Source organism: Chelonia mydas, chromosome 5, assembly GCF_015237465.2.
Source record: "Chelonia mydas isolate rCheMyd1 chromosome 5, rCheMyd1.pri.v2, whole genome shotgun sequence".
Lineage (NCBI taxonomy): Eukaryota > Metazoa > Chordata > Testudines > Cheloniidae > Chelonia > Chelonia mydas.
The window spans coordinates 45,271,357-45,297,400 of NC_051245.2; the positions used below are offsets into that span (position 1 = coordinate 45,271,357).

A 26,044-nucleotide genomic window follows, 5' to 3' on the forward strand; every position below is an offset into this window, starting at 1 on the left:
ACCATTTAGTTTATCACATGATGATGATTCTTTAAGGCTCTGGTCCACCAGCAGTTAGTTTACTACCCATTCTGCCACGCTTTCAGACTTAATTTAATCTGCTATGAAAAGCATCACAGAGCAAACAGTGTTGCCAACTCTTACGATTTTATTGGGAGACTCAAGGTATTTGGTGTTTTTCTTAAAACTCCAGCCCCTGGTGTCCTCTGATTATGTGACAACCTCAGCTTTCATTTAATATATATATTATAAAGTCTACTCCTTATGGTCTTTGGAAAAAAAAACTTGAAAACATGACCCAAGTATATCCTAACAGCTCAAAACCCAGTGGCAAATAAAAAGAACCCTGCTATTGGGTGTTTTTTTTTTTAAATCTCATTATTTTTGGGAATCTGACTCATGGTTTTAAAATGCCTGAGGGTGGCAATATTGTTTATCAACATCGCTCTGAATAGCTTGGAGCCTAAAGCCACTCCTTCCCTATAGAGACGATGGCCCACACTGATGAGATATCCAATGCATAAATTGTGCCTGCTTTGGGAGGACAGGACTTTTGGGGAGAGAAGCATGGGAATTCCATACACTGCTCAGCTTCTGAATTACTGTATTGATGCAGGACCAACTATAAGTCTCTTTAATCTAGTGGATAAAGGCATAGCAGGAACCAATTATGAGATATTAAAGTCTGGCAAACACAAATTAGAAATAAAGCACACACTTTTCACAGTGAGGTTGATTAACCACTGGAACAAACTACCAAGGGAAATAGTGGATTCTTCATCTCTTAATGTTTTCAAATCAAGACTGTATGCCTATTGTAATAACTGGGGCCTCACCTACCTACCCAAAGCATGAGCCTAACTGTGGGAATGTGGATAAAATTTTACAGAATGTCACAATAGTTTATAACAATAAACGTTGATGAGAAAAGGAATGAAAAGGAGACAGACTGATATAACTCAAGGACTCTGCTGAATTATGTCTCGTGAACAAGAGAAGTGTGGAACCGGAAACCAATGGACCAAACATGGTGTTAGAAATCAGGCCGAACTGGTGGACAAAGGCTATTTCACCCATCACTTCCTTTTGGGGTCCTTAAAATACAAATAGCTGGCTGTCTTGGAGGCAGAAGTACAGGAAGGCAGGAGCTTCACCATCAGGGCTGGCACCCTCACTATCTCCCGAGACCTATGGTGACACCACAGGGCCTTTGTCATCCTGATCTTGAGAAATGACCTGATCAGCCCAGCCCAAGCCAGAGAGAAGGAGCCAAGGACATGCTGTTCAGGATCTAACGACCCAGTGGCTAGATCCTGAACAGCATTTGGGGTGTGAGACTTTGATTCCTGTCCCCACCCCCTACACCCCCCCCCCCATGGTGTCTTTTTTCTTCTCACCTTTTTTCTTCTTTCCTATCCCTCTCCTTTTGCCTTCTGCTTAATAAGAGAGTCTGGCTTAGCTGGCCAAGACTGTATATTTTGCGACACTGCTGTAAGCCTGTGACCAGAGAGGCAGCTAAAAGCAATGTTCTAAACAGCCCAACACCGCTACCAGTTTGCCAGTGGCTGATAAGACCATGTGCGATTCCCCAGCAGCAATGCTGCAAGTGACAGTCAGCACCAGAGATAGAAGCTACATTTTCTTTCTATGCTGTTCTTTTCCCTCTTATGTGTGTTTGTCTCGTTTTATCTTCTAGGAAACAGGATCAGACTACAACAGCAGCTCGTTTCCACTAACTTTCTCCTTTTCTCCCAGAAAAAGACAGTTATTATCATCTTTAACACCACCTAAGACACTGCCAGATGGGGGATGTGTTTCCTTCTAAAAACTCTGTACAGCTCAGGGAATGGGAATCAGGGATGTGTTAAAATGAAAGACCTGCATAATAATTTACATTTGAAATGCTCTAACAGTTTTTTCCTTCTTTTTCTATAATGAAAGGTTAAAAAGCTGTTTAATGGTGTTTAACACTCACATGGGACTAAGCAGGCTGAGGCTCTGACCTTGAAACCTGAGCTATGTTTAACTGTTTAGTATTGTACAGTGTCGGGGTCATGTTAACACCTTTTATTCTCTGGGCCCATTTATTCCATCCAAGTTAATATAACATGCCTTTCTGGAAGGCATCCTTGAGTGAAACACAATTCGGTTCAGTTAGGGTGACCAGACAGCAAGTGTGAAAAATCGGGATGGGGTTGGGGGGTAATAGGAGCCTATATAAGAAAAAGACTCAAAAATCAGGACTGTCCCTATAAAAATTGGGACATCTGGTCACCCTAGGCTCAGTTGAGGGCTAGCTGGGTAAAACTGTACGGTCTGTATTATACAGACTAGATGATCCAATAGTTCCCTCTGGCCTTAAAATCTATTGGGCCTAGTACTATTTGCTCCCCTCCACCTATTTTTTTTAAACCCCCAACACAGACCTGTCCCAGCACCTCCTCTAATGGGGGTTTGCTGTTTCCTGCATGACCATGAGCAGCTTTCAGATACAAAATACACCTCAACATCCCTTGTGGAGCAACTGGGAAAAAAGGATTCTGTGGGGGCATCTAGAAGGTAAAGGCAGCAGAGTATTTCGAACAGAATGTCTGTTTGGAGAGGGAGTTGGAGCAGGTAGGAGACAAGATCAATTGATGAGGAAAGAATCCTGTAGGCCTATGGGTGTTGAGATGAAGAAGAGACTGACAGGGTGAGGTGGGTATACACTTAGCATGGACACTGACTCTTTCTGGCCAGCTGCACTTGATTTCTGAAAACAGCATACTGACCTGTTTGCAAAGTAGTACAGTGACAACACACACAACAAGGGAGGGTCTCTCTGAAAGAGCTATGGCAAAATACATAGTGAAACACACAGGGTTCCTTTGTGCCATAGCTCACTTGATAGATTCATTTATGGGTATGTACAGAAAGCAGTCACATACCTTTTATTTGTAACAGCCTCCAATTCAAAAATATTAAAGTCCCAGCTTTCTTCATTATCAAGTAACTGTGCAATACAAGGTGGTACATCGTTGATGGTAATTGGCACTGAAAGGTGACTATGGCTTTGGTTCATGTCTGTCAAAAGAAAATTTTGGAATGAAATTAATTATGGATTTTAAAACTTTTTTATTTCATTTGCAGGATCCTTATTAGAAATTAATTCCTTCTGAAGACACCAAGTTTAGAAATATCTTCAGGTACTGTATCTTTTATACAAGTTTAGACATAAATCAAGAAGAGCAAACAAATCAAATGATGACTTTTTATGGTCATATTTGTTTAATTAACATTTTTCATTTTAATTCTTTTCCAGTCTGGTTTCTACATTTCTCAGATACATGATGTTGACTACTTGAACCAGACTGACACTTGCTCAAACACTTGCTCTCAGATTACTGGGAAAACCACTTCCAAAGACAAATAATCAAACTGCAAACTAGCTTGGAATTCTAAATCAATGTTTGTGGCCAATGAAACACAACACAGGCAAAGAAAGTTTAACATGGAAACTTACTCTTAGAAAATACATACTCATTTCCTGACAGTCTTCTCAAGCCATCCTGAAATAAAGATTCTATAAGTTGTAGGAAACCATTATCAAGTATAAAGAATGCTTTACACCATTTCCCCATAGGAACTAGCCCTGGCTACCTAAAATATTGGTCATGTTTTAGGGAGTGCCTCAAGCAGCATGCTTGTTTTCAGTCTTCCAGTACAGAGGTAGAAGTAACTAGCAAGGGACTTAGAAGCTCCAACTCCACTTTCTTGGAGTTGAAAAGTTTGATAAAAGTGGTAACTGCTATTGCAAGATTTCCTTTTTAATGACACAGGTCTAAAAGCAGGGACACTCGGACTATTGAATACCACAGGTAAGAGGTCTCCAGAAAGGGTATTTATTTGATCAACAATGTATTGGCCTCCTCTCATCCCCTTTCACTGATGGTTGCATGATGTTTTTAATTGAAATTCACAAATTTCACTTGTTTTGCATTTCAGTTATGCTGTTTCCACAAGCGACCCATTCTGGGGCTCCAGACCAGCATCTGTAGGAAGAGGGTTTGAGATATTCCACTATGAAAATCCAATGCAGGTTTGGTGTGTAGGGCAGTCTGGACATGGTAAAAGGCTCCTTAGCAGGTCAAAGTTCAGTTTTACAACTTTTGTATAGTCACTGACTGCATCAGGTGTATAATAATTCTTCAGTTCAATTGCAGTGCAGTGATCGGGTAACTTTTTCTTAAAAGCTTTCAGGAACTTGGGATACTACCGATTAGGTTATCAATATATGTAGTTTCCAATGGAACTAAAGAATTATTCACATAAAAGAGTAGCAGTGTTTCCAAGCCACCTGACTGAAAAACAGCAATAGTAACAATCTTCATGCTTACTGGTGCCTCTCAGGTCAACTTCACTGGTGTGGCCTAAATGCAAGGCAAGTCGGTAAAGCTGAATTGTAGTCCCTGTTCCCCCTGAAGGTACAGGCACTATAGCTGACGAACCCTCAGTCAGGTGGATGCAGGGATTCTCTTGCCCCAGTGGTGGAAGAAAGATACCCACTGTGTCAGATCAGTTAGTTGATGTTTGTTTAAATTTTCTTTTCCTACTCACAGTCATCAGACCTCCAACAAGATTACTTGTGTGAGGATCTTCATCTTTGGTACCTAGCTGAGGGGAGTAAAGTTCTGTTGTCCGTAAAATTTCCAAAACTCTGTCCAAAGCCTCTGCTACCGTGACAGGGCTGTTCTCCTGGGCAGTATTGATGATGTTAATAACCTGAGGGGGTTGGAGGGAAGAGTGAAACCAGATTGCTTCAAAGAAAAAACATTGTTCCTTTCATATTATTACAAAATCTTAATCCCCACGACATTTACAGTGACAGCAGTCAGTATACTGTGTTATTTCACACTTTGTAGAAGTCCTATGGTCACCCCAAATACTAAGTGTGTTATATAAACAACCAGAGTCTAGATTTTCTGAATTTGAATTCCCTCCCCTTACATTCTATTATTTTGGTGCTTTAAACAGCAGATTAGGTGAGGAGAAACCTACTGAGGAGCTGTGGGGACCAGGAGCCTGAGTGAAGAGAGAGGTGTGAATGCCTAACCTAGGCATCCTTATTAGAAGTTGTGTGTCTGGGCCCAAGGTATTTTATAGGTAGGCTAATGGGTGGCAATGCCACAAGACTACTGAGACCCGATAAACTATGGGACTATACAGGTCTCCAGACAAAGAATCCAGGCCAGAACTCAAACATTGTGATTGTGGAGGCAAAGCTATGATTTTCTAAATGGCTCTCAATATAAAAGGAAGAGAAAGCAGGGGCCACACAGATATTCTATTCTATGGCTATGATTTAGAAGGAGAGACCCAAAGAGGATATTTGTAACAGAGTAAATAAAACTGAGATGCACAATTTCTACAGTCCCTTTGTTGTAAATACACCCACATATTTTTCTGCAAAGATAGTACCAAATCCTGAGTTTGTGGCATACAATAGCAGTCAGTGATAACATTTTTTTACCTTTGTGATGGGTGCTTCTATTGTCATTGAGTGGATTCTTGCCATTGATGAATACCGACGATTCTGTAAGCTTGGCGCTGCCATTGCATAAAACATACAGATTTAGATTTTGACACTGCACGTAACACAGAACACGCATTTCAATGAAAGAGCCCTATGAGTCACTGGCACATAGAGACTGTCATTGGGAATGACCTAACAAAATATGCCCTTAGCTAGCAAAGGGGTTCGAAGTTGCTTAATCCCCTGCACACGAGGGTCCAGCAGGAAGCTATTAGCAGTCACTAGCACCACCACTGCAGCTGATTCAGTTGAGTATACTGGTGCCTATTAGGGGCTTGTCTACATGGGAATACTCAGGAAAATTAATCTGAATTAACTGAAGCTGTAAATTTTAAATGGATTAGTTAAAACCACATTAAATCCCTGTATCGACACTCTCCTTCAGAATTAAAATAGCCTTAATTCAGTCTAGCTTTTCTTTCAACTCTCCTTTTATTTGTTTCACACTCTGAACCCTGAGATTCTGCCGGACCAAAACCAGGTTCTTAGATCTCTGCAAACTATGATTGCTTGGGAGTGCATGCAAATGAGCAGAAATGGTGAAAGAAGCCTCTAGCATCACCATGCTCACATCCCATCACAGTGGCCAGCCACAAATGGGATAAGGAGTGAGTCTTAGCCAGTAGCAGTACAAGGCCCCTGTGGGCTGAAGGCCCCACCCCCTCCTGCATCGGCCTGTGAAGCTGAACAAGCATAGGAGGAGCACAAGCTCCATCCTTTCAAAGGGGGCAGAGCTGGCACTCCATAAATGCATTCTTCCAGAACCCTCCTACCCCTGGGCACAGCCACACCTCACCTTCATGCAGGCTGTACATGATCATGCATCATACTGAAAAGTTAGTGTCTTCTGCTGTTTTGGGAAGTACCTCATAATTCAACATAAATGGATAACAAAAAACGTTGGAAGAAATGTCAAAGGTCTCTTGTGCGTCTCTCCATCAGTAGCTCAGAAGAATGCTACTGCTGTCCTGTTTAACTCTGTATTTTGATTGCTCAGGTCACTTGCTTTCTGTATTTCTAACTGTATTCTTTTTGGATTTCTATTTTCTTACCATCGCTGCTTCGAGAGGTTATTGATTTGACATCAATTGATTCTTTCCTCCTGTTCTTGCATCTGAAGGAGTGGGATTCTAGAAATATAAAATGAAAACTTTAAAATGACAACAATAATAAATACACTGCTCTTCTACCGCCCCTTCCATCTTAAAATCCCAAAGCTCGTTATGTTCACAGCCCCCTGTGAGGTAGGGAGATATTGCTAGCTCTATTATACAGATAAATGGAGGCAGAGACAGATCAAGGCCAGATTTTTAAAAGATATTTAGGCACCTAAAGTTGCCTACTGGGATTTTCAAAATTGCCCACGGGCTAGGTTTTTAAAATAATTGAAATCAGTGGGAGTTCGGTTTAAATACTGTTAAAAATCTGGCCCATGTCAACTAATACCCATTGAAATCAATTGGAGTTAGGTTCTTATGCAGTTTTGAAAACCCCACTAGGTGTCGATCTGCTTCTTTAGGTGCCTAAATACCTTTGAAATCTGGCCCTTAGTAACTTGGCCAAGATCACCCAGGAATTTGCTGCACATGAAAGACAAACTACTTGGTCTCCTGACTCCCAGTCCTGTTCTTTAACCAGAAGACTGTCCTGCCTCTCCACACGGAACTGAGCCGGACATTTTTTTATTTTGTTGAGTATTTATATTAAAAAAGAGTTACAGTGATTAAAAACAAGCAATTAGCTACAAACCAAACCACCATTCCTGACATTGACAAGAGAAAAAATCCCATCTATCAGACCAGGAAATAGTCAGATAAAACAGATGCATGTTACACGCTTCATGATAATCTCAAAAGGGTAACCTGGTAAACTTCTAGATTTTTTTTTCAGATACATAGCCACAGTTTACCTTACATTGTAAAATAATTTCCATCTATCTATACATATTTCTAAAATGCCCATCATTGTAGTATCTAAAGTGTCAGTTACTCACAGATCACAGAGAACTGTTCAGAAGGGATAATCATAATTTAAAGGATTAGGACCATCATTAAATTGATATTTATTAACTTCATGTGATGCTGGAGGTATGCACTTAATGTGAACATACAATAGTATGAAGATATATAATATAATGTACACAGTACTATTGGTTTGAAGCTTAATGGTATATGATTTTACTAAAATGTCTTAGAATTTAAAGTAATGTAAACTATAAATATAGTAAATATTTTAAAGTGACTAAAATTGATCAAAAGTTTGTTTTAGGAATACTCTTTAGATGCTGTGATTCAGTGGCACTAAAAAGTTAGATCGACCCAACTATGTCCCTCAGAGGTGTGAAAAATCTACATCCCGGAGTGACAGTTAAGATGACCTCACCCCGGTATAGAGAGCACGAGGTTGATAAAAGCATTGTTTCATTGACCTAGCTACTGCTCTCGGGAGGTGGATTACCTATACCAACAGGAGAACCTCTCAGACAGCTGCAGCGGCACAGGAGCCAGCAAACAGAGCTGTAAACAGGGGAGTTTCAGTGGGAGTTTGTAAGGGGAGTTTGTATTGTGGTGCTTGTTTGGGGTTTGTTTTTGCTGTGGGTTGTGGTGTTTTGGTGTGGTTTGTGTTTCCCAGACTAACAGGACTTAGGTGAGAAGGCCATGACAGATACAGAGGCAGCAGTGGGAATGACCCATGTAGGGGAAGACACAATGAAGATGACTGGATGTGGAAGCTGCGGTATGTACATGATCCTGGAGGGGCTACCTGGTAAGAGTTTTGTCTGCATGAAATGCCGTCTAATAGAGCTGACGGAGGACAAGATCCGAGGATTGGAGATGCAGGTAGAAAGTCTGGTTGAGTTTAGAAGGGGGTTGAGTGGATTATGGAGCAAAGACATGAGGCAGCTGAAGGGAAAAGTTCAGACTTGCAGATAGAAGCAGGACTGAAGAATTCTGAGGGGAGACTGCTGGGTAAGGAAAGTGGACAGTGGAAACATGTGACTAAGAGAACCAGGCAGAGGAAAAGACGCATTAGTGAAGGAGAAATAGAGCTCAAAAATCGGTTTGCAGAGTTGGAAAATGAAGAAGGGGCTCAGCAGGTGGTCACTAAAGGTGGAAGGACGAGGAAGAAGAGAAGAGCAGCTAGTCCTTTAGCAAAAGGGGAAGAATCAATGGAGACTACACCAAATACGAGTCCCAGGAAGATACAGGATGGGTTAAAGAGGATTACAAGGGAGACTAGGAATAGAAAGAACTTGCAGCCAGAGGGAACAGGGGATAGACTGGAGAATAGCACAGTCACCAGGAAAAGGCAGGTCTACGTGATCGGGGACTCCTTACTGAGAAGAATAGACAGGCCTGTAACCAGAGCTGATCCAGAGAATAGAAGGGTGTGCTGTCTTCGAGGTGCTAAGATACGGGATGTAGACCTGAGGTTGAAAAGGATCCTAAAGGGAGCGGGAAAGAATCCCCTAATTATCCTTCATGTGGGAACAAATGATACCGGTAGATTCTCGCTGGAACGTATCAAGGGAGACTATGCTAGGTTGGGGAAGACGCTTAAGGAAATCGAGGCTCAGGTGATCTTTAATGGGATTCTGCCTGTTCCTAGAGAAGGGCAACAAAGGTGTGACAAGATTATGACTATCAACAGATGGCATAGGCAGTGGTGTAAGGAGGGCTTTGGGATGTATGGCCACTGGGAGGCGTTCATGAACAGAGGACAGTTCTCTCGGGATGGACTTCATCTGAGTAGGGAAGGAAATTGACTTCTAGGATGGAGGCTGGCACAACTGATTAAGAGAGCTTTAAACTAGGAATTTGGGGGAGATGGTTGGGAGATGTCCAGGTAATCTCCACGCTGGATTTTAGCATTGAGAGGGAAGAAAACAAAGTAAGAAAGGATACAGCCATGGGTAGGAGAATGGACATAAGGAGGAAGGGCAGTGTGGATACCAGTCTAATAGGTCATACTGGCTGTAGAATGACCGTGCCTAATTGGGTACAGAATGTGAGCGAGGCCAAACAGCAAAAATTAAGATGTTTGTACACCAATGCGAGGAGCCTTGGTAACAAAATGGAGGAACTACAGCTACTGGTGCAGGAAGTGAAACCAGATATTATAGGGATAACAGAAACATGGTGGAATAGTAGTCATGACTGGACTACCGGTATTGAAGGGTACGTGCTGTTTAGGAAAGACAGAAATAAAGGTAAAGGTGGTGGAGTGGCACTGTATATCAATGATGAGGTAGAATGTAAAGAAATAAGAAGTGATGGAATGGATAAGACAGAGTCCATCTGGGCAAAAATCACATGGGGGAAGAAAACTACTAGAGCCTCCCCTGTGATAGTGCTTGGGGTGTGCTATAGACCGCCGGGATCTAATTTGGATATGCATAGAGCTCTCTTTAATGTTTTTAATGAAGTAAATACTAATGGAAACTGTGTTATCATGAGAGACTTTAACTTCCCAGATATAGACTGGAGGATGAGTGCTAGTAATAATAATAGGGCTCAGATTTTCCTCGATGCGATAGCTGATGGATTCCTTCATCAAGTAGTTGCTGAACTGACTAGAGGGGATGCCATTTTAGGTTTGGTTTTGGTGAGTAGTGAGGACCTCATAGAAGAAATGTTTGTAGGGGACAACCTTGGTTCAAGTGAGCATGAGCTAATTCAGTTCAAACAGAATGGAAGGATTCACAAAAATAAATCTGCGACTAGGGTTTTTGATTTCAAAAGGGCTGACTTTCAAAAATTAAGGAAATTAGTTAGGGAAGTGGATTGGACTGAACAACTTATGGATCTAAAGGCAGAGGCGGCCTGGGATTACTTTAAGTCAAAGATGCAGAAGCTATTGGAAGCCTGCATCTCAAGAAAGGGGAAAAAATTCATAGGCAGGAGTTGTAGACCAAGCTGGATGAGCAAGCATCTCAGAGAGGTAATTAAGAAAAAGCAGAAAGCATACAGGGAGTAGAAGATGGGAGGGATCAGCAAGGAAAGCTACCTTATTGAGGTCAGGACATGTAGGGATAAAGTGAGACTGGCTAAAAGTCAAGTAGAGTTGGACCTTGCAAAGGGAATTAAAACCAATAGTAAAAGGTTCTATAGCCATATAAATAAGAAGAAAACAAAGAAAGAAGAAGTGGGACCGCTAAACACTGAGATGGAGTGGAGGTTAAGGATAATCTAGGCATGGCCCAATATCTAAACAAATACTTTGCCTCAGTCTTTAATAAGGCTAATGAGGATCTTGGGGATAATGGTAGCATGACAAATGGGAATGAGGATATGGAGATAGATATTACCATATCTGAGGTAGAAGCGAAACTCGAACAGCTTAATGGGACTAAATCGGGGGGCCCAGATAATCTTCATCCAAGAATATTAAAGGAATTGGCACATGAAATTGCAAGCCCATTAGCAAGAATTTTTAATGAATCTGTAAACTCAGGGGTTGTACCGTATGATTGGAGAATTGCTAGCACAGTTCCTATTTTTAGGAAAGGGAAAAAAAGTGATCCGGGTAACTACAGGCCTGTTAGTTTGACATCTGTAGTATGCAAGGTCTTGGAAAAATTTTTGAAGGAATAAGTAGTTAAGGACATTGAGGTCAATGGTAAATGGGACAAAATACAACATGATTTTACAAAAAGGTAGATCGTGTCAAACCAACCTGATCTCCTTCTTTGAGAAAGTAACAGATTTTTTTAGACAAAGGAAACGCAGCAGATCTAATTTACCCTAGATTTCAGTAAGGTATTTGATACTGTGCCACATGGGGAATTATTAGTTAAATTGGAAAAGATGGGGATCAATATGAAAATTGAAAGGTGGATATGGAATTGGTTAACCGGGAGTCTACAGCGGGTCATACTGAAAGGTGAACTGTCAGGCTGGAGGGAGGTTACCAGTGGAGTTCCTCAGGGATTGGTTTTGGGACTAATCTTATTTAATCTTTTCATTACTGACCTTGGCACAAAAAGTGGGAGTGTGCTAATAAAGTTTGCGGATGATAAAGCTGAGAAGTATTGCCAATTTAGAGAGAGACAGGGATATCATACAGGAAGATCTGGATGACTTTGTAAACTGGAGTAATAGTAATAAGATGAAATTTAATAGTGAGAAGTGTAAGGTCATGCATTTAGGGATTAATAACAAGAATTTTAGTTATAAGCTAGGGACGCATCAATTAGAAGTAATGGAGGAGGAGAAGGACCTTGGAGTATTGGTTGATCACAGGATGACTATGAGCCGCCAATGTGATATGGCCGTGAAAAATGCTAATGTGGTCTTGGGATGCATTAGGCGACATATTTTCAGTAGAGATAAGGAGGTTTTAGTACCGTTATACAAGGCACTGGTGAGACCTCACCTGGAATACTATGTGCAGTTCTGGTCTCCCATATTTAAGAAGGATGAATTCAAACTGGAACAGGTACGGAGAAGGGCTACTAGGATGATCTGAGGAATGGAAAACCTGTCTTATGAAAGGAGACTCAAGGAGCCAGGCTTGTTTAGCCTAACCAAAAGAAGGTTGAGGGGAGATATGATTGCTCTCTATAAATATATCAGAGGGATAAATACCGGAGAGGAAGAGGAATTATTTAAGCTCAGTACCAATGTGGACACAAGAACAAATGGATATAAACTGGTCATTGGGAAGTTTAGACTTGAAATTAGACGAAGGTTTCTAACCATCAGAGGAGTGAAGTTTTGGAATAGCCTTCCAAGGGAAGCAGTGGGGGCAAAAGACCTATCTGGCTTTAAGATTAAACTCGATAAGTTTATGGAGGAGATGGTATGATGGGATAATATGATTTTGGCAATTAATTGATCTTTTAAAATATTCATGGTAAATAGGCCCAATAGCCTGTGATGGGATATTAGATGGGGTGAGATCTGAGTTACTACAGAGAATTCTTTCCTGGGTATCTGGCTGGTGAATCTTGCCCATATGCTCAGGGTTCAGCTGATCGCCATATTTGGGGTCGGGAAGGAATTTTCCTCCAGGGCAGATTGGAAGAGGCCCTGGAGGTTTATCACCTTCCTCTGTAGCATGGGCACGGGTCACTTGCTGGAGGATTCTCTGCTCCTTGAAGTCTTTAAACCATGATTTGAGGACTTCAATAGCTCAGACATATGTGAGAGGTTTATCGCAGGAGTGGGTGGGTGAGATTCTGTGGCCTGCATTGTGCAGGAGGTCAGACTAGATGATCATAATGGTCCCTTCTGACCTTAATATCTATGAATCTATGAAAACTCTCCTGTTGACGTAAGTAGAGTCTTCACTGTGTCAGCTCTCCTACTGTAGCATATCTAGTGTAGACAAGCCCTGAGAGTAGCTTTTTCCCGTTAGAGGTCCAAGGTTTAAAATCCCAAAATTTCCTGTACAAGAAGGTAACAAGGGTTTTATCTTATTCCACACAGTGGTGAAAGTTTGAAAGCCACTCTCCTGAATTTACTGAGTTGCACTGAGGGATCAAGATCCCAGCTCCTCTGTCTTGCTACTAGTCTTGCTGCTAGTTGTGATTACTGCTGCTGACTGGGTTATTACACCTACAAACTGTGCATGCAGCTATACCATCATCCCTTCTCCCCACCTGTTTGTTCACCCACCTGCTATTATTGGTTTAAAATGGCAGATCATTTAGATCAATAAAAGATGTTTACAACCCTAAAAACTGATCTTGTGCCTCTTCCTCCTCAGATAAAATACTTTTATTACATAATAGTGCATGTTTTCTGAAAAAGTGAATGTCTTAGCTTTATTTCCTTCTCCCACTTCCCCGGGATACTGGGATACATTGAATAACTTTTGTGACAAACTTTTGGCTGAGAACTTGAACATAATGACTTTCTGCAGGGAGACTAGATGTACGAAATCAGAATCATAGGACTGGAAGAGACCTCAAGAGGTCTTCTAGTCCAGTCCCCATCACTCAAGGTAGGACAAAATATTATCTAGACCATCTGTGACAGGTGTTTGTTTTACCTGCTCTTGAAAATCTCCAACAATTAAGATTCCACAATCTCCCTAGGCAATTTATTCTAGTGCTTAACCACCCTGACAGTTAGGAAATTTTTCCTAATGTCCAACCGAAACCTCCCTTGCTGCAATTTAAGCCCATTGCTTCTTGTCCTATCCTCAGAGGTTAACAAGAACAATTCTTCTCCCTCCTCCTTGTAACAACCTTTTATGTATGTAACTTACTTACATGGAAATTACAAGTAACTGCTTCAAAGAGAAACTGCTGAGCTTCAGTTCATTTGCAAATTTGACACCATCAGCTCAGGATTAAACAAAGACTGTGAATGGCTAGCCAACTACAAAAGCAGTTTCTCCTCCCTTGGTGTTCACACCTCAACTGCTAGGAGAGGACCTCATCCTCCCTGATTGAACTAACCTCGTTATTCCTAGCCTGATTCTTGCTTGCATATTTATACCTGCCTCTGGAAACTTCCACTACATGCATCCGACAAAGTGGGTATTCACCCATGAAAGCTTATGCTCCAATATGTCTGTTAGTCTATAAGGTGCCACAGGACTCTTTGCATAATGAATGCATCTTCCATTTCATTCATGATTAAATTTTAACTGTCCTTAAATGATGTAAAGGAAAGTTGAAAAATAGTTAAAATGAATACAATTTGGCTTGTAACCAAACAACATGACATGGGGTAGGAAACCTAAGAAATGCAAGCAAAGGAACCAATGTCGGATTAGGAATTAGAAAGCAGGAATTCCCAACTTTCAGCCCTGTATTCAACAACATCTCATTCCCAACACCAAGAATACACCAGAACTGGCTCTTTAGAGGAGAGTCAGCCATACATAGACAAGTTTTAGTGACCCATTTGCTTTTCTTCCAGCCTAACTTATCCTAAAATGGTCCTAATTTGGAAGGTTTTAGGCCAAATCCTCCATTGGCATAAATCAGTATAGCACCCTTCAGATCAGGCCGTAGATCTATGCCAATTTATACCAGCTAAAGATCTGACCCACTGTTAAATACACCTACAACTGTTGTATTTTAACTCTGAGCACCAGCTAAGTGCTCTACGCCATAAAATAAAGGTAATATAAAAGTGGGGACTATTACTCAAAACTTGTTTATAAGTGATACACGTTGTTTAGCAGTACGTTGCCAATTGGCCTCAGTCAGTCATGGGCCAGCTTCTCTGATGGGGGAACACCACTGGACTGAACAGAATGAAGCTACACTGATTTATACTAGCGAAGAATCTGGCCTCATTTTTTTTAAAATGAAGAAGCGTATGTAGATAAATGATCATATTCTAACCTGCCTGTGAATTGTCTCCTGCATACTTCTCATCACGATGAATCTTGTAGAGCTGAAGTTGTACCAAAAGTAAAATATATAAAAAAGAAAACATTTTAAAGGGTTACATTCAATATGATCCTCAACAAGCACTGTCCAATTATTTGCAAGAATTTTTTAAAAAAGATTCTATAGATATAATTGCATTTTAAGAAGAAAGAGCAACAATTGGAGAGGCCACAAGCACACGGCACAGGAAATTACAAATACTGTTGTGCTTTTATGCATTATGAGTGCTTTTCTGTTTGATGCCTGTGACTGTAAGGGAATAGACATTCATTTTTAATTGTGTTTTCCTAAGTCAGTCACCCTGAAATACTGACTTCCCTCAATAAAAAGTAAAAAAATATCAGGTACTTTTTGCCTACTCTACTGTAATTTAAAAACTGATTTCCTGGTACTGTATAAACCAATTTTACAAATACATTTTCAAGGACCAGTGATGCACTGGCCTTGTGAAAAATCCCTTGGGTGGGGAGATTCCCTGATTCTGATGAAGTTTGCTACATGTTCCTGGATAATGTTTTATCATCTTCATTGATCATAAGATTATTAAGATCTTTTTTTCTTTTTTGGCACTGGAGTGCACCAGATTGCTCCACTCTCTGTATTTAAATATTTCTCTCTTCTTGGGCAAGATATCATCACTTCCTTATTATGTTTTCACATAAACACCAGATTTCAAATTACACAGATTGAACACTACTCTGTAATATACTGTTTGTTTCCAGGACTAAAGTGTACACTTCTCAGGCAGAATAGACGTAACAGAATTAAATTGCCACATCATGTTGTCTCATTCTTTGGTTATGGATTTTAGAACGTATTTTTGCTGAAGTGGGATAACAAGTGAACAGATCGCTCAGTCTCAGAACCCTCCTCTCTACAGGCATGCACACCTCTATTTATATGCGGCTAACAAATACTAAAGGGGAAAGTTTGTTAGAGCCCCTCATTAAAATAATAGTTGGACATTGTATTTTACTCTAGTCACACTAGTAGTAGAGCTGAGTGAAGTTGTCTGTCCAAACCATTTTTTGCTCAAAAATACAGATTTAGGTTAACTGAAACATTGTGTGAATTCACCAAGATGTTTGGTCACCTACCCAGACCCGCACCCCCAAAGTTTGTTGTTGTTTTTTTTTGAAAGAATCAAAACATTTCAGTGTTTTCAAAATGAAACATTTTGATGTTTCGATTAGAAACTACTATTAATTTTGAATTTTACTATAATTTTTAAAAGATTAAACTCAAAACCAAAACATCTTGTGTGACCCAAAACAAATTCACCCAGGACCATTTTTTTGGTTCAGCCAGCAAACCAAAAAAAACCCCAACCAGTTATTCACAGAGCTCTAACTAAGAGCTCAGTTTTGCCACCCTTGCTCATGGTGATTAGTACCCTACTTTGATCAAACGCATCATCCACCCTATGCCCATGCATTAGGTTCTGCAGGAGCATGACGTTTATGGTAGTGAGTTGGTAAGTCACCTGACTTGCTACCTCTGAGTTAGAGGGAATCATGTGGGGCTGCACCTAGCCCTGAGCAGCCTGCATACGGTCTGTCTGACATAGCATGCTGCAATATACAAATGAAGGAGGAGTCACCAAAGAAAGCAATGGGTGTATGCAAATGGACACTGTCAACATACCCTAGGTCAGCAGCGGCTAGTAGCATGTACATCCCAAGTGTTTTAACCTGTGTCGTCCACAGCTGCAGCAGTTTGCCCTGCCAGCTGCATTCAACCAAGGAATGTGGCAGCTCACACAGGACAAATGGTCAGCTAACCCTCAGTATCCTTTTGGGACAAGAGAGGTGAGCCCAAGGACAGTGCTAGAGCATCCCCAGCCACTCCGAGGAGACAGGGCCGCTCAAAGCTTCACAATACAAGTGAAGGCAGACTTTCCCAAGAACTTCTAGAATCGCTGTAGGCCCCTCTGGGTTGTAATGCCAAATCTGTCCCTTTTACATCCTTGGGGGGTGCAACAGAAGCCATTCCCATGCCTTATGCCCACAAAATGTACTGCAAGGGCATGACATAGCTTATACCATTATAGGAGTAGTTTGCGCAGTCACCTGGGCTCCACAGGGCCTGCCTCATTGCCCTCTGTGAGCAGTCCCATCAACAGGACTACTTACGTAGTAAGGTATGGAGTACTTGTGGCACCTTAGAGACTAACAAATGTATTTAATTTAATAAGCTCACAAAAGCTTATGCTCTAATAAATTTGTTAGTCTCTAAGGTGCCACAAGTACTCCTTTTCTTTTTACGGATACAGACTAACACGGCTGCTACTCTGAAACCTATAGTAAGGTATGACTCTCTGTGGGTGCAGGTGGCAGCACTGGGCCCCAAATGAGGGATAGAGCCTGCTTAATTGTTCACATCCACCACGTTGAAAAGAAGGGGTGGGGAAGAAGAGGCAGAAACAGGAGCAAGGAGCAAACTATTTCACAATGGTTATTCAGAATGAATAATGCCAGAAAGGGTTACAATAGCCTAAACAGGATATCCTTTGATCAAAGAATGTTTTGCTGGGTTAGGTTTTTGTTATGGCCTAAAGCAATATGCCATGGCAAAGTATGGTGTGAAATGATGCCACGTCAAATGTTGTATCAGTGAAAGCATGTGAGATATTTAACAACTATCAAATGTTTTTCACAAAAATTTCTGTGGCAGGGAGATAAGGCTTTTTTTTGGCTAATAAATAATTCAAGGAGTTTTGACAAGCTTCATGGCAATGTCGAGGTGATGTTTACCGCGCACATCCCACTGCTACAGTGTGCGCAAAAGCAGCTGCTGTGGGCTCAAACTGAAAGTTCTCTGGGGAATAGTTTGAACCCTTAGGGAATCAAATTCCTAGACTATACAGACAAAGGTGAGCACTGTGATAATCTAATCTGATCACCTGCATCACACAGGCCATAGGACTTGGGTGAATTCATTCCTATTTGAACTTGAGTACACCTTTCAGAAAAATATCCAATCTTGATTTTAAAGTGTCTAGTGATGAAGACTCCACCACAACCCTTGGTTAATTGTTCCACTGATTAATGACCCTCACTGTTAAAAACGTGCATCTTATTTCTTGTTTGAATTTGTCCAGCTTCAACTTCCAGCCATTGGATTGTGTTATACCTTTGTCTGCAAAGGAGAAGGCTCTTCCATTATAAAATTTGTTTCCCATACAAATATTTATACATTGTTATCAAGTCACCCCTTAACTATCTCTTCTCTCTTTACTGCACAATTGCGGGGGACACATCAGTGGTCACTCTGTTTAACAGGAAGCCTCCATCCACTATTCCTGTCAGTGCCCCAGTAAAAGACAGATACTAGTTCTGAATACATTTCCCCTTCCCTCAGCCCTTCCTCCCCCTGCAAGCAAGAATTCTCCCAGCTGGCCTGAAAGAAAGAAGGGAGATTACACATTTAATGTTGAGCCAATTGGTTGCTAGGGGAGAGGCAGGTGGGAATTTGAACATCAGGCTGGATACTACAAGGCCCGAACCCAACAAAGCATGTATTGACTGTGTTTCTTTTTAAGCATGAGTAATGAATTCCCATTCACAAATCTTTACTATACTATAGTTTTTACTATAATCTTGTACCCAGAAATAAAGTTTTCTATGCACAAATCCTTCATATATTTTTTCTCTGTGACAAGTCTGATGTACAAATACATACCATAGAGACTACCACGTAGAAACCTATCTAAAATGACATCCCTGATAAAGTGTAACAAATGGCAAAAAACAAATGTAATTTATTTTCACATTTTAAAAAAAGTGGACAATGCATTAGAATTTAAGAAGGTGTGTGTGTCTGTGTGTAAAGTCTGAAGTGTTAAATGCAAGCAGTTTTAGAGTATATTTTCACTTGGAGCTGGCGGCGTGTGACCCTCAGAACTCCTGAATCCCAGCTGGCAAGGGATTCACTGTCATGTAACAGCAACTCCTAGCAGGCCTGACAAACTCACTACAGCTAACATATTGCTTTCATAGTATTTATTCATAAAGAGTGTTGTGTAAGATCTTAAATGAAAGCCAGGATCATGCTGGTTAATAATATTGTGTGATTTATGTAGGGATGATATTTAAGGGGTTGTGTATATGTACTGAAAATATATCCTGAGTGTCTGTATCAAGATATGAGTCACCAGCAGAGACAGGTTTTCACTCAGACCAGGAGTGTTTGTCCATCTAGCAACTGACATGTAAATTAAGCATTGTATTATTTCACAATGGGCTAGGGTTGCCAGGTGTCCTGTTTTCAAGGCTGACAAACTGCAGCTCTATCAAACAAACATTTAACCCCTTAGGGGGAAATCTACTTTATTAAACAGGAAAGATAAGCACTGATAAGGATTGTGTTTTATGTTATATCTGTAACCCTTTTTGTTTCCACTCATTATCCTTACTCACTATCTCTTAAAACTTAATCCTTAATAATAAACTATAAATATATTTGAGTTATGCTGTTATAAAGGACCTGACCCTGAGTGGTACCAGTCAAGCTGTGTGTGTACTATTCCTCCAGGGACAGCTTACCTGGTCATTTCTGAGCGTCCCGTGACATGGGCTGCATACAGTAGGGACCACTCCAAGGACTCGGGGGTTGGTGTGTGCCTATCACTAGCCTGTACAGAGAGGGTGAGGTCTGCGGAGACATGGAAGTCAGGGCTTGTGCTGCCAGAGCCTGGTGGTTTCAGGGAGTTGAACCACAGAAGGCACAGACAAGACTGCTTCACACCAAGGGCAGGGGGTGGTGAGGTGCCTCACAACCTGAGGACCCCAGGAATGTCACAAGATGTCATTCCAGCATGAGGCGACATACCTGCGCCAGCTCTGATTGAGCTAGTGTGCACAAAACAGAGCGTAAATAGTGGTGCAAGCTGTGAGTGGGGCTAGCCACCCCAAGTAGGTACCCATCCAAGATAACTACGCAGAACACCATCCTTGTAATAATGTGACTAAATGCTGGGACTCATTTATTCCATAATTAAAGGCCTTTGTTTCATCTGTGACTCTCTCAGCAATAAAAACCATTTGATATTAAGACCATGAATTATGCTTGAACTGTAGATGGATTCATACATTATAGACTTATGACAACTCCAGTGGAGTTACTGCAGACTTGAACAGACAGCAAAATCCAGCCCAGTCAATTGCTGATCTTGCTTTTAGGAACAAATTGCCCTTTCTGACTATAATTGGATTACAGGAATTGAACAAATGCCCCCAAAGTCCAGCGATTTATTTTTGATGCTGGGTCACTGTTCTGGCCCAAATTTTATTAACGTACCCATAATCCCTCAGTCTGGTCATTCAGTGTGCTATTGTACAGCTCAGCAAGTAAGAAGTTCATCTAGGTACCTCATCATCAGGCAAAAATCTACCAATATGAGGCACACTAGTGGGGAGCACAACACTAAAAGGTAAGTGGGGATCTGCAGAGCCATGATCTCTACACAGGACAAGACAGCTCAGTGAAACTTGGAGGCACCACACTACACAGTGCATGTTACTGCTGTTTCAAAAGGTAGCAGCATGCGCTTTCTCCTAGTACCTGCTCTCATGCCTGCAAGCTAACTGAACATGCCCCCTTACCACCAGTCGTGCTAGGTGCAGTGATTGACCATATGCCTTGGCTAGCTTTAGAGAAGTGCTGATATCTTGCTTTCCATAATCTCAGCTTTCATTTTAACAAATGTAAGTCTCTAGCTGTTATGGTTATGAAGAATCTCAAAAACGTGCACCTGGGGTAACCACTGCAGAGACGAGTCCGACTTAAGAACCAAGAAAATAGTGCTGAGAAGAATGAACTGACCCATTCAGTGAGGGTAGTTCACCATTAGAACTACTTACCAAGGGTCGGGGTAGATTCTCCATCACCGAAAATATTTAAGTCAAGACTGGATGTTTTTCTAAAAGATATGCTCTAGTTCAAACAGGAATTAATTCAGGGAAATTTTAAGGCCTGTGTTATACAGGAGGTCAGACCAGATGATCGCAATGTACTGTCTGGCTTTAAAATCTACCAATCTCGGCATTTACACCTGTGCCTGCTGACCATTTAAATGACAACACTGTTAACTGTTTCATCCCTCATGTGAAAAGGAGAGAGTGGGTCACAGGTCAGCACAATTTTCTAGTGAGTGAGGTCTTGTTTTGGTGCCAATTGTGACTGGTGTTTGGATCCCAATCAAACAGGAGCCAAGCCCAAGGAGCCTAGCAGAGACCATGGATATAGTGAAGCTCCCTGGAGAACCAGGCAACACAGGATCAGACAGGGAACATCTGCACAGCAAGTGGTATCTTATTTTGTGAATTTGAATACTGTATTAATCACAAATCAAAGAAGCTGTCAATGTAAACATCAAATGAAATAAACGAGCAGTGTTGTCTTCCTAAATCTGCACAAGAGTCTGAAAACTAGCTCTGGGAAGTATGCATGCCCCATGTATCTGAATGGGTTGTTAGTTCCAAAATGAAACAATTTAAATGTCAACATTAGGCTCGTCAACATTAAGGATACACCCACTTTACACTTTGGTAAAGAGTCACTTTACACCAGTGCAGCCCATCTTACCTAGAGATTGCTGACCAGTGCCAAAAATCCTTAATGTATACAAGCCATTTGTTAACTATTTCATTCCTGATCAGTTTGACAGAATCATCTCAGAATATTCTAAACCCACAATCCCAAAACTGCCTCCTCATACTTTCCTGGATGCCAAACCCCCAAACTGCCACACACCCAGCCTTCAGCTTTCCCCTTGACTACTTTTACAACATACTGATGTATTTTCAATAGAAATCCTGCACCATATTGAAAATTAAAAGTGTGGGGGCAGAAAAAATATTTTAATTTAATATCTAATTAAACAACACATGAGACATTGTAATAATTTTATTTTTTACTTCCATTTAATTCAATAAAGGATTCAATTTTATTTTTCCTGAGGCTACAAATGAATTTCCAGTCTACCATACTAATGCTGAACAAACACAGAAGTTGGCACAAAAATTCAGTTATGCTTGTAACAGCCTAAGCTGGATCTTGCCTTCCCTTTTTTAAACCTATCTGTGCCACCAGAGGGTGCAAATCTGCAATGTCTGAATCCAGTGAACAAAATCATTCCTCTCAACTTATTATTTCAAAATAGTCTATTTTTATAAAGAGCTGTTTGAATTTGTGGCCCTACCTAAGGACACATTTCCAGCCCCAATGAGCCTGCAATCTCAATAAAAACTTCTTTTGAAATTTCCTTCAATATCGTAGCGTGCTTAACATCCTGGTACAAACAAGAGAGGTTCTTAGTTGTGAATTCAAAAGACTAGCTAATTAACCACAGTTTTGTAAGAAAAGAATTAAATTTTCTATTGATCAAAGCAAGCTTTATCTAACTTCACTTGAACATAATGGCCTTAGCTTGTTTTTTTTGTAGGGCCTTTAACCCTCCATGGGTGATGCTTTCTTTTAGGCCTTGATCCTCAAACCTCGAGGGCAGACCCCAGCAGCCTTGGAGAGCCCCCCTGAAGTAACATGTCAAGGGAGAGGCAAAGGGGCATCAGGGTCTGCCCAGGCTAATTAGCTTGAAGGCTGAGGTAGCCTTTGTTTTCAAATAATTATTCAAATATCAGAAATCAAAACCTTAATAATAGATGCTGCTGCCAGCTCTGCCTATAATATGCTCAATGTTAATTCAGTTTTAGATCCAAGGTTTTATATACAAGAAGGTTTTATATGTACACTTTTCCATATATTTTTTAACTCACTTGTGTTGACCAGGTCAATGAACAGAGAGACTGAAGACTACAGAAAAACAAAAATGAACCGCACAGGATTTTGTTGGTGTTGTTTTTAAATTATGTCCTTTACTGCCACTTTATACACATGGCTTCAACTTTTTCTTGCTTATTTCTGCATTAGCAAGATCAGGTGTGTATACACTGTTTTTTATTGGTGAGTGTGCAATATATAGAAAAACTTCAGGCACACCTCACTGAAAATTACACTTCTCTAACCTCTCTCATCATTCACCCCTTCCCTTTTAGCGCCATGGAAGCAGGCAGGATTTTGTCCAGAGGGCTTAATTTTAACTGATAGGGCAAAGTCTGCCCTCTAGAACATATCTTTATTTCATCCAAGGGCAGAAGTTGTCAGACAGTGTATTGATATGGGTGAAGCACATTGTAATAGTTAAGAGTAAGAGTTAACCAGGACTGGCTTTTCTGCACAACTGTCTTTGTCCACATTAAGAGCAAAAATATATTTAACACTGTGCTAGTTCAAATGGGTTATAGTCAGCATATTTTCTAACATGGTACATTTTCCAAGTATACCCTAGGCCAGAAGAAGGCCTAGTTTACCTGTCAGCACATCCCCCCCAGGTTGCAGGTTAGAGAAGGATCTAGCTCCCTAGCTTGTTACTGTGTGTGCTGATGTCTTTAGCTGGGGCACGCAGCTCTAGTTCAAAGGGGCAGCAAGGAGAACTCTAGAATGCATCCCCAAGGCCTGAACCATCAAATCATGCTCTGGATGGCTAGATTCATGCTTCAGGAGAGCACAGACCTCTGTTCCCATTCACCGTACCAGCCAGCGAAGAGTGTGGCCCTATGTAATATAAAGCGTGGCTGACTAGAAAAAGCTGTTCTTAAAGTAAATACAAAAGTCTTCTTGCTTGTTCAAATAAGGGTACATGGTCTTCAACATTTTTAAAGAGTATCTGACTTTATCTTTTTGTTTTAGAAGTTGTCTACTATACCAATTGTAAAGAGAAAAGTGGCAAAAGGTTAATGAAAAGGCCTGATAACACAGACATATTACACATTACAAAGGAAATACAGTACCTGTTTATTGTTTTCATTGGTACAACACAGCTTCTTGATAGACACAAAATGTCTGATTTTCCTAACAACACAAATAATTGATTGTTATTCAATTGAATGGTTAAGACAGAAGCGAAATGACATGATTACATTAACACACTATCAGCACTGCTGTCTAAAGCAGACCTTAGTGACCATATGACAACCAAAAGCATAAAACATATTACCAGGTGAAGAGCATTCGTTATATTTCATAGCCAAGTTCTGCCCTTGGATCCTCATGTCATTTACTCCTGTGGTAGGTGCATATGCACATCTGAAGGAAGAATTTAACCTTGTGCATAATACGCTGCAATTATGAGTACATGCAAGCATGTGCATGCATGATGAGCGGAATGGGAAGCCTTTACTCAGACTATTGATCCCCATGAATTGTTCACAGTCTGTTTGGATTTTTGAGAAGGTAATTTTAAAAGTTGTTTTTATTCTTTTTATGTAGTGTTCACCTAAACATTGGATTTGCAGTTTTCTGTATTAGTGACATTGTTACACTTCATTATAATTGCTATTTCTCCTCTTCCCCCTCCCCCCAGTTTTACATGCAATTCTTTGAGCCACAATCTGCGCTGACGTACACAACGAGTAATTGCATTGACTTCAGTGGGGCTGCAATGGATGTACATCACAGAATTTCACCCTCGAGTGTTCAGCTTTGATAATTTGTTATTGATTCCCTAGGCAGAAAACAAAGAATAAGCAATAGCTTATTGTACATTTATCTATGTCACTCTATTAATGAGCACATTGGGGTTTCCATACCAAGGTCGCTGGGGACATAAAATAGTTTGGTTAACACACTACTCAAAATAAAGTGTACCTTTTGGGTAACTTACCCTCCCTGACCAATCACCGGTATTATCCTCACATGTTGTTGGATACTGTCTCCTGATTTTCTTCTTGCATAGTAAACCCCTTGCCATTCCTAAATCAATGTAATGAAAACTGCTTTCAAGGATACTTCGGGTCACATTAAATTAAATAATATACTAGTGTTGTCGATTAATTGCAGTTAACTCACACGATTAACTCAAAAAAACTTAATCGCGATTAATCACAGTTTTAATCACACTGTTAAACAATAGACTATCAATTGAAATATATTAAATATTTTGGATGTTTTTCTACATTTTCCATATATATTGTATTCTGTGTTGTAATTGAAATCAAAGTGTATATTATTTTTGATTGCAAATATTTGCACTGTAAAAATGATAAACAAAAGAAACAGTATTTTTCAATTCACCTCATACAAGTACTGTCGTGCAATCTCTGTCGTGAAAGTACAACTTACAAATGTAGATTTTTTTTGTTAACTGCACTCAAAAACAAAACAACGTAAAACTTTAGCATCTGCAAGTCCACTCAGTCCTACTTCTTGTTCAGCCAATCGCTAAGACAAACAAGTTTGTTTACATTTACAGGAGATAATGCTGCCCTTTTCTTATTTACAGTGTCACCAGAAAGTGAGAACAGGCATTTGCATGGCATTTTTGTAGCCAAGGTATTTACGTGCCAGATATGCCCCATTCGTATGCCCCTTCATGCTTCAGCCACCATTCCAGAGGACATGCTTCCATGCTGATGACGCTCGTTAAAAAACTAATGCATTAATTAAATTTGTGACTGAACTTGTTGGGGGAGAATTGTATGTCCCCTGCTCTGTTTTCATCTGCATTCTGTCATATATTTCATGTTATAGCACTCTCGGATGATGACTCAAGACGTGTTCATTTTAAGAAAACTTTCACTGCAGATTTGACAAAATGCAAAGAAGGTACCAATGTGAGATTTCTACAGATAGCTACAGTACTTGACCCAAGGTTTAAGAATCTGAAGTGCCTTCCAAAATCTGAGGGGGACAAGGGGTGGAGCTTGCTTTCAGAAGTCTTAAAAGAGCAACACACTGACACGGAAACTACAGAACCCGAACCACTAAAGAAGAAAATCAACCTTCTGCTGGTGGCATCTGACTCAGATAATGAAAATGAACATGCGCCAGTCCGCACAGCTCTGCATTGTTATTGAGCAGAACCTGCCATCAGCATGGATGCATGTCCTTTGGAATGGTCGTTGAAGCATGAAGGGACATATGAATCTTTAGCACATCTGGCACGTAAATATCTTGTGACACTGGCTATAATGGTGCCGTGCAAATGCCTGTTCTCGCTTTCAGGGGACATTTTAAATAAGGAGAAGGCAGCATTATCTCCTGTAAATGCAAACAAACTTGTT

The 26,044-nt window shown here is 40.6% G+C and overlaps 1 protein-coding gene across 2 annotated transcripts in view; it reads right to left on the reverse strand.

Annotated features, from left to right (window-relative positions):
* PDE8B (phosphodiesterase 8B) overlaps nt 1–26,044 on the reverse strand; it is a 169,134-nt gene that overhangs the window by 19,027 nt on the left and 124,063 nt on the right. For both annotated transcript variants that reach the window (XM_043547005.1, XM_043547004.1), the window contains exons 9-16: nt 24,646–24,734; nt 23,774–23,834; nt 14,877–14,928; nt 6,625–6,702; nt 5,510–5,586; nt 4,597–4,761; nt 3,503–3,548; nt 2,928–3,063 (exon numbers count right to left, since the gene is read on the reverse strand). In XM_043547005.1, the coding sequence (XP_043402940.1) occupies nt 2,928–3,063; nt 3,503–3,548; nt 4,597–4,761; nt 5,510–5,586; nt 6,625–6,702; nt 14,877–14,928; nt 23,774–23,834; nt 24,646–24,734 (704 nt within the window). The remainder of the gene's footprint in view (nt 1–2,927; nt 3,064–3,502; nt 3,549–4,596; nt 4,762–5,509; nt 5,587–6,624; nt 6,703–14,876; nt 14,929–23,773; nt 23,835–24,645; nt 24,735–26,044) is intronic.